General features: G+C 46.6%; 1 protein-coding gene across 1 annotated transcript; it reads right to left on the bottom strand.

Moving 5' to 3' along the window:
• Positions 1 to 1005: 1005 nt before the first annotated feature.
• prdm12b (PR domain containing 12b) lies at positions 1006 to 3726 on the bottom strand. The gene is made up of 5 exons (XM_067231941.1): positions 3513 to 3726; positions 2121 to 2311; positions 1790 to 1945; positions 1583 to 1697; positions 1006 to 1481 (listed from the first exon to the last, which is right to left on the bottom strand). The coding sequence occupies exons 1-5, from the start codon at positions 3724 to 3726 to the stop codon at positions 1006 to 1008; spliced, it is 1152 nt and encodes a 383-aa protein (XP_067088042.1).
• Between the last annotated feature and the right edge of the window lie 4954 nt (positions 3727 to 8680).

Below are 8680 nucleotides of genomic sequence, written 5' to 3'. Positions count from 1 at the left end.
CAGTTGGCTGAGCGGTGAGGGAGTCGGGCTAGTAATCCGAAGGTTGCCAGTTCGATTCCCGGTCATGCCAACTGACGTTGTGTCCTTGGGCAAGGCACTTCACCCTGCTTGCCTCGGGGGAATGTCCCTGTACTTACTGTAAGTCGCTCTGGATAAGATCGTCTGCTAAATGACTAAATGTAATGTAAATGTAAACTACACACCCCAATTTCAGCAGAAGCCCACCCCTTCATGTTTATAGAAAAAAAGTGATTTGTCGGAATCAACACCGGGACTGTTTTTGGTGTGTCGTTACTCTTGCTTAATGCACGAGGGATCAGTGTGAAATCTCCTATCCCAAAACACAAATCAGGTTCAAACTAATTTACTTCCCTATACTGCCCCCTTGTGACACAGCAAATAAACAACAGCTTCAGAAGTTGTATGCAAAACCAGGACACCAGAATCAGAAACTGTTTCTACAGGTCAGTTCCTACTGCTCAAACCAACACCAACAGCTGCTCTGTGGTGTGTCGTGGTGGTGTGGTGGTGTTGTGTTGTGTGGTGTGGTGGTGTTGTGTTGTGTTGTGTGGTGTGGTGTTGTGTTGTGTGGTGTGATATACCTGTCATCTTTCCTACCAGTGTGAACCAAGCAGCCAGCAGTAGTGTTTGGTGTTTGTTGGGGCCTACTGGTTGAAGTCACAGGTTCAAATCCCCCCTGTACATTGCTTTGGAGAAAAGGCGTCAAATAGACGTGATGTTGTGTGAGTCAGGCGGGATCTCCTCATCTTCCCCTGCCGCCTCACAGGCAGAGGGCAGTGTGTGTGTGAGGGTGTGTGTGTGTGAGGGTGTGTGTGTGAGGGTGTGTGTGAGGGTGTGTGTGTGTGAGCGCATGAGTGTGAGCGTGTGTGTGTGTGAGCACATGTGTATCTGTCATCTTTCTATCTCTCTGTCTGCTTCAGATGTATACACCCTCCTACTCCTCTTCTCCCACCCCCCAGCCCCCCAGCCCCCCTCCCCCTCCCTCTACAGCACCATGGTGGAGATGTGATGCACCAGCGAGGCAGGGTGCGGGTGGGGCACCTGGCTGAGGGGAGGGGGGGGCGGAGAGCGAGCCTGCAGCGCCCCCCCGACCCCCCCGACTCCCACCCCGACCCCCGCCCCCCCCGTGGGCCGATGCCGGGCGCTCTTCTGGTGCGCCCTCAGTCCCGCCAGCTGGGAGTAGGCGCTCTGGCAGACGTGGCACTTGTACGGGCGCTCCCCAGTGTGCAGCCTCACGTGGTTACGCAGCGTGGACGACTGGCTGAAGCGGCGGTTGCAGAAGCGGCAGACGAAGGGCTTGTCCAGCGTGTGGATGCGCATGTGCGAGCGCAGGTTGCTGCGGGAGTTGAAGCCGCGGTGGCAGATCACACAGCGCATGCGGCTGGCCGTCGCCAGGGACGACGAGGAGGAGGAGGAGGAAGAGGATGTGGAGGAGGAGCCATCGCAGAGGTGGAATTCATCTGGGAAGGGAGGGAGGGTGAGTGGAGGAGGGCTCTGTGTGTGTGTGTGTGTGAGAGTGTGTGAGAGTGTGTGTGTGTGTGTGTGTGTGTCAGACCCTCACCTGTCTTAATCTTCTTGCTCTGGTCCTCCTCAGTGCCCGGGACTCCAGGGATCCCCAGGAAGGTGTTGTGGGAGTTCCCATACCACACCAGCAGTTCCTGGTCTGGAGGGATAGTCTGCAGGGGGACACACGTTCAGAGGGTTATCTCCTTAATCTCAGCCCCAGAACTGGAGGCCCAGAGTGAGTGATGTGGGACGTGGTCCTCACCTCCACAGCCTTGTAGAAGATGCTGCCTCCCAGCTGCATCACCTCCAGGTTCTGCTCCTGCTCGTTGCGAGCGCACTTGATGTACGTCATCCAGCTGCGCTGGTCCTCCTGGCTGGCGTCGATGAAGTAGCGCACCGAGCCATCCTCGTTGAACACCTGCAGGACACCAGGGGTCAGGAGAGAGGTTAGGAGAGAGGTTAGAGGTCAGAGGTTGCGGCTCTGGGACCATGCAAGGAAACAGGTGTATCTTGACAAAAACATGTCGTTAGCCGGGCATGCAGACACACACACAAATGTCTACATCTGGAAGACTGTTTGTTTTTTTGTTTACCTCCCACATGAGGTTGTTGTTCTTGAAGAGGTCAACGTGCTCGGGGGAGATGACACGACCTGTGAAGGGCCCCATCTCTGTTCCCGCCTTGATCCACGTCTTAGAGAAGATGCCCAGGCCCTCACCGGGGACGGAGCTCTGGGCGATGATCACCTCGCTGGGGAGAACCAGGCTGGACAACTTCTGCACCTCTGGAGAGGAGGAGAGGGGAGTAGAGGAGGGGAGATGGGGAGGAGAGGAGAGGAGATGGGGAGTAGAGGAGGGGAGATGGGGAGGAGAGGAGAGGAAGGGAGGAGAGGAGGGGAGTCCAGTTAGCATGGTAAAACACGACTAAACTGCAACTTCATGAACAAATGTAACACTGTTCTGTAGATTAAAATGTGTTGAAAACTATAAAAAAAAATATTGTACACCGTTCAATGTTGCGCAGTGTTTTGTGTTTTAGGCTGAGGACATACAAAGGCTATACGTGTTCGCTTTTTGCCCGTTGATATCTGAGTCTTCAAGTGAAAAGTCGATGGAATGTGATGTGGGCTTCAAGAGAGAGCAGAGGTTTAAACTCCCGGTTCTCGTGCTGAATAGAGCGGTTTGTTCCGCTGCTGACGTGCTGGCTCTCAGCGCTCGTTAAAGGCAAATGGGGAGAGAAGGTTCATTCCAAATTCATTATCCCTTTTAAGAACTTTGTAGCAATACAACAAGAGTGAATGAAACGAGAATCTGTTGAAAGGGTCCGGGAATTTCTGACAAAAAAATGGAAAGACGATTAGGCGTCTGACATGGTGTGAATAGCAATAGAATTAGCCTTCACGGTTTATTAACGGAGGAACACCCGGTCTATAAAGGCGCCCGAAACTGAAAAAGGCTACTGTCGCGCAATAGCTGCCAGAACCAAGGAGAGAAGCTGTTCAGAATCTGAGATGGATGAATGGAGTCTAAACCCCGCAAAGCTTTTCAAGAAAAGAGGTTTTCTTTTCTTTTGTGCGCCCTGCAGTGTTTGGGAAACTTTCTCAGGTCAAGCACAGCGATAAGCTCATGAATTTAATACCCCTCTTTAAGTCACAACCAGTTACACGCCGAAGGAGCCTCTAAAAAGATACCCGGGGCCCGGGTTCGAGGAGGTTAACGCGGTACATGGTGAGAAATACTTGGAATCTCACCGTAGAAAATCAACATTTTACGCAAAATTGGGACTGATTTTGTCATAGGTCTAGCTTTCTTTCCAAATGTTTGGGAAAGTTTAGGCTAAACCTGGTCGTTGGCTTTTGTTCCCAATCCACAAAAGCTACTTTTTTTTAACTTCTTATTTTTTAAATATATATTAGGCTACATGTATGTAAAGACATAAAACAGGCTGGGACCACTATGTCAGGAAGTTTTTTTTTTTTATCTTACCGCCCGAGAAGGACTGCGCGAGGACCTCTGCGGTGAAGGCGGTTTTGGGACTGATGCTGGTCTTGTCCTCAAACAGGTGCTCCCCGAGCACGTTCCGCCAGCGGCCGTACAGGAAGCTGTGGAGGATATCTGAAGTGATGATTTCAGCCAGAGATAAACTCTGTTTAAATCCAGATTTCAGCACGAGCGTCTCGGCGGGAAGCACGGAACCCATGGTTACCGAGTCTGTAAGTTGTGCGTAAAAATTCAGATTGTTCTTCCCTAGTTTAAAACGTCCACCTGTTACCCCCAAAATATAATTAAGTAAATTTTACACTGAGATAAGAAAAAAACAAATCTAGATATTTTACGTCCTCTTTGCTGGATGTAAAAATAAAATATTGAGCCTGTTCCGATTCTCGGTGCTTTTATAGGGTGCTGGTGCGGCCTTCCTAATGATCTGATAATGACCCTCCCCTTCTGTTCTACAGCTTGTCCCATAGCAGAAGCCACGCTCTCAACTGAGTGGCCCCTCCTCGAGAGACCCGGTGTGTGCGTGTGTATTTTCTTAGGCCTAACCTTGGTGTGTGTGTGAGAGACAGAAAGACGGGGAGGGAGAGAGAGGTGCGTGGGTTGTGAGTGTATTGGGGGGGGGGGGTAAAGGGTCTGTTAACGACAGTGTCAGAATTCACGAGACCCACCTTGCACCCTTTACAATAACAAGCGATCCACAGCCACGGGTAGGGATAACAGTGTCTCGCGCTGGCATTGTTGCATGCGCGCAGTGAAACGTTGCATGCCACGCGGAGAACCAAACCTGCACACAAACATGACACAAAAAGATGACAAGTTAATCAACTGACATCAGCGAAGCACATCGAGCAAGTAGAATATAGTTTAGACTATAGTTTAAACACACCCTTATCCACTTCGATTTGACATCCGCACCTCAAGTTATTATATAAAAATCTATACATTAATTGGGCTCACCTTTTCAGAGAATTAGATCAGCTTTAGATCTTTATCCATTCAAGAACAAGATACAATTCGAAGAATTCCTTACTATATTTTAAGAACATTAAATGTTCACACGAGAACATGCAACCATATCACCGAATAGGTTACAGTTGTTCCGCAAAATAAAAAAGGATTGGATTTAGGCTTCAATTGAGGCTGGAAAAAGAAACAAGAAAAGATATTCGATGTTTGGATTTCAGATAGGCTTGCACATTTTACAATCCCCAACACTGTATTTCTGTTTATGGATCCATTTGTTTTAATGTGTTTTATGAATTGTTTTAGTTTAATTTGGTTTACTCTCTCTCTCTGTCGGCAGTCAACATATTTTCTCTCTTTCAGGACTCGCGGGCCGGTTTCCCGCTCCTCACGCAGAGAGAACATCTTTATTCCAACCCGGCTCACGGCTCTCCCATTCAGCTCGCCACTAAACAACGTCTGCTGAAAGGAAAGTGCCTCAAATCAATCTTCCACGGTGTTTTGAGAGCAATTTGACATCCATGGTACTCATCTTTTATTTGGATAACTACAAGGGGCTGGTAGCGGGGTCTGGACAAGGTTGCGGTCTGGCGAGAGAGGGGGACATGAAATGAGATGGAAATGCGCGAGAGGCGCGCGAGGTGAGCCGACTGCCTGCCACGCGGTGACTGAGGCTTTGAGGTGAGTGACAGAGGAGGAAAACAGATTACTCCTCAACAGCTGCTTTTTAGGGGAGCCCCCCCCCTCCTCCAAAACCTTTTTTCTCCAGATTTTTTCCCCTCTCCATCAATAGGATTTCCACACATTAAGATTAATTTAAATGTATTAAACATTTATTGTACTCAAATACACTTGCAGTTCACACGAACAAACAATGTAACAATGAGAAGGGTGATTCATCTAAATTAATATCAGAAAATAAAATGTTTTTATTTTTTATCCTGCTGCTGCATTAAATTAATTAGCCTAATCAAAACGAATTAAAACGAAAAGAAGGCCTCTATATAACCTGGTTGTTATTCCTGTGAAATTCTAAAATGTAGGATATTAGGCTGATTTCCGCCAAAACATTAGTTCAATAAAAGAAAATATTTTGATGATAGGCCAATGTTCTTTATTTATTTCAATGTAATTCCAACAGCGACTTGTAGTTAAATAAATTATTATCACATGGAGGTGTAGCCTCAATCAGCTTCTCAAAATAAAGAAATATCAGATATTTTATACTGTATCCTGTGATCAGTTGCCGTACATTTTTGTGTTTAAATTACAATATCATATATCTGGCAAGACATTCCACTACCATCCACCTGATCCGGGGCAAGTGCAGGTAAACCTCAGAAGGGAAACGTTGCCCGTGGGACCAGCGGCATCAATCCGACGTAAACACATCGTGGGCACTAGTATTAAATAAAAATCCAATATGGATCGTAATCGACAATACTCGAAAAATGTTTACCTGTAAACAAATTGGCCTAGTTTGTATATTAAAAACACAAACAATTATATAAAGCCCTATTTTAAGATTTGTAATAAGTTTTTTTTTATTATTTTGAAAAATCTCCTACAGGCCTGGTAAACGTCTATGTTGTATTTAAAAAAAGGTAAACGACAACACTGCTAAGATTAATTGAGCCACCGTCCATGCGTAATTTATTTAGCATTCATCTCTTTCCTTTAGTCCTCGAGGGGTTCCGTAGCACAAAGCAGCAATCTGTCCGCGTGGCTTTTGTGAGCGTAGAAAGGAATAAAAATGAAGAAAGAATAGAGATTTGCAAATGTTTTTCAATTGATTTGACTCAATGAACAGTGGATTATTTTCTTTTCCAAGGGTAAAATGGAGGAGTTTGGCTGGAAAGCCACGGTCAAATTTAATAGACGGGAAAGATGTGCTTTATTTGGTAGGATAAAATTTAATTAGCTTAGAACGGCCCTTGAGAGACAAAGGGAACTCAATATGTACCCAATCCGAATCTCTTTGGGGAAACAGACTGTTGAAAGTCAAAAGAAATGTTGAAGAGAATAGCGGGCTCTTTTAGCCGGGGCGGAGAGAAAGGGAAGGGCCGGGAGGCGGCAGGTGACTGGCACGCGTAAAAACAAGAGAGACACTTTTGGCACGCGGCTGATTATTTCTCGGTGAAAGACTAAGAGACCGAAATTGAGGTTCCTTCAGGTCTGCCCCACTTAGACCAGCTGAAGACAACACATGAAAAGGACTGAGGAGCGGAGCACGAGGAGAGGGGTGGGCGCTATGCAAACAGAGCCGTTAGGGGACAGACCCTGTCAGAAGTAGTTATGGGAATGTGCCCAAATGGCGGACGAATATTGTTCCAAAGATCTACTTAATATCGTCAACCATTTATGCATATTCATGTTCCGAATGCATACAATATGACGCTAAGCACCAATTCATGGGGCGCGCAGACAGGCAAGGACATGTGCACCCCTTACACCCCCTCCTCGCTCCTTCTTCTATCCCCTGATAATCCGAGAAGAGGGCGCCTTGTCCTGTCCCGCGTCCCGGTGAAAGGAGACGGCTGCTCGGGGCTGAACGCTGGGGGCTTTATCATATCAAATGCTCATTAAACTGCTGTCTGAATTCAGACCTGCCGCCGCTAAACATGGCAATTAAATCGACGTCTACATCGAATAAGTTCACATGGCCAAATTAGGCTATACAGGGTTTTCATCCCTCCGTGTAGGGCCGCTAATTAATTTACATAAACATAAATCAACAGACATATGCTTGTATAAACATAGGCCTATAGCGAGGTTGATGTAAATTATTAGGGTACTCTCTTGATTAAGCAATGGATATAGAGTTGTCTCATAAACAACAGTTTTATTATTATAATTTTGCCAGGTAGGCTCGACTGATCAAGTGCGCCGGGCAAAAACGTTTCCAGCAGATCATATGCTTCGACGGCTTGTTGTATACCTTTATCGATGCAACTTTTGATGAACAAACTTTTGATATTAATTGATAATGTGGTTATTTTTAAGCTATTTCTAAATTACCGAGCGCGCGTAAACGTGCCTCTACAGAACGGGTCTAACGGTCTACGGTGAACGGTCTCCGTAAACATTTCAAGAAAACAATAATGTAAAACATTTTTTTTTCTTATTACTGAAATAATTGAGGTAGAAGCAATGACATAATCACAACTTCCTTCTTTAAGCTAATACAATTAAAAGTAGGCTAAATAACATTAATCAAATCACCAGGTCATAAGACTAAGTCCGTGGTCTAAAACTAAAATAGCCACCGTTTAAATGGGGCACGTGAATGGAACGAACCTACTCTAAGACGTGTGACATTATGCGTGCTTCCAGCAGTTACAAGAGAGCAACCGATGTCACCGTTGCTGGCCCGAAAAAAGCAGGTTCTAAAATATACCTGTAGTTGCACTGTGAAGGTGCTTCGTGTGGCCCGCGCGCGGGGAGCTAAAACAGCTTAATTGAAACCTCTCCAGAAGGGGTTAATGGCCTTGCGCGCTAACTGATATGGTTTGTAAATTGGGCTCCAATTATCACTCACATTGAAGAGCTCAGTCCCGGTTACTTCTGCCTCAGGGAGCCAGGGAGACGGAGGTCCTGGGAGGATAGAGAGATGAAAAAGAGGATAAGGAAAGTAAGAAGATAGAGAGATGAAAAAGAGGATAAGGAAAGGAAGAATATAGAGAGAAAAAAACACGTGGCTGTATGATTAGGGTGCTAAAATACACAGGTATATTTGAATATGTATGTAAATATATATTTACATAATACATATTTACTTGAACAGTAATAAATATGGACAGCGCCACTGCTGCGAAGCGGAGACGGACTTAACCCTTTCACCCCCGACAGGGAATGCAGAGGATCAGAGGGGTGATCTGAAAACAAGTGTCAAGATTTGAAAACAGCTGCAGAGAGTTAGTGGGGGTCTGGGGGGAGGGGGGCTCTATGGCCGGAGCCCAGTGTCTGCTGTTCTCTCTGGGAGGGGGGCAGGGGTCTAGGATGGGGGGTGGAAGCAGGGGGGGGGGGGGGTGCAGCGGTTCCCAATAACCTGGGATTTAGATCCATTTGACATCCTGCCCAGCAGAACAGGAGAGAGGCTGGGGGGAGGAGATAGGGTGAGAAGGAGGGGAACAGAATGAGGAGAGAAAGGAGGAGAGGAGGAGCAGAGTGGTCAAGGGAAGAGGGAGACAGAC

Source organism: Osmerus mordax (genome assembly GCF_038355195.1).
Source record: "Osmerus mordax isolate fOsmMor3 chromosome 28 unlocalized genomic scaffold, fOsmMor3.pri SUPER_28_unloc_8, whole genome shotgun sequence".
Taxonomy (NCBI): Eukaryota; Metazoa; Chordata; class Actinopteri; order Osmeriformes; family Osmeridae; genus Osmerus; species Osmerus mordax.
Note: the sequence above shows the minus strand (reverse complement) of the source record. Positions and strands in the feature narration are given on the sequence as shown.

Excerpts from the sequence above, each read along its gene's own strand:
- prdm12b (XM_067231941.1), bottom strand. The coding sequence starts at position 3,726 with ATGGGTTCCGTGCTTCCCGCCGAGACGCTCGTGCTGAAATCTGGATTT. Across the intron at positions 1,946-2,120 it reads ACAACAACCTCATGTGGGAG|GTGTTCAACGAGGATGGCTC; the intron begins GTAAACAAAAAA and ends GGTGTCCTGCAG. Across the intron at positions 1,698-1,789 it reads TCTTCTACAAGGCTGTGGAG|ACTATCCCTCCAGACCAGGA; the intron begins GTGAGGACCACG and ends GTCCCCCTGCAG.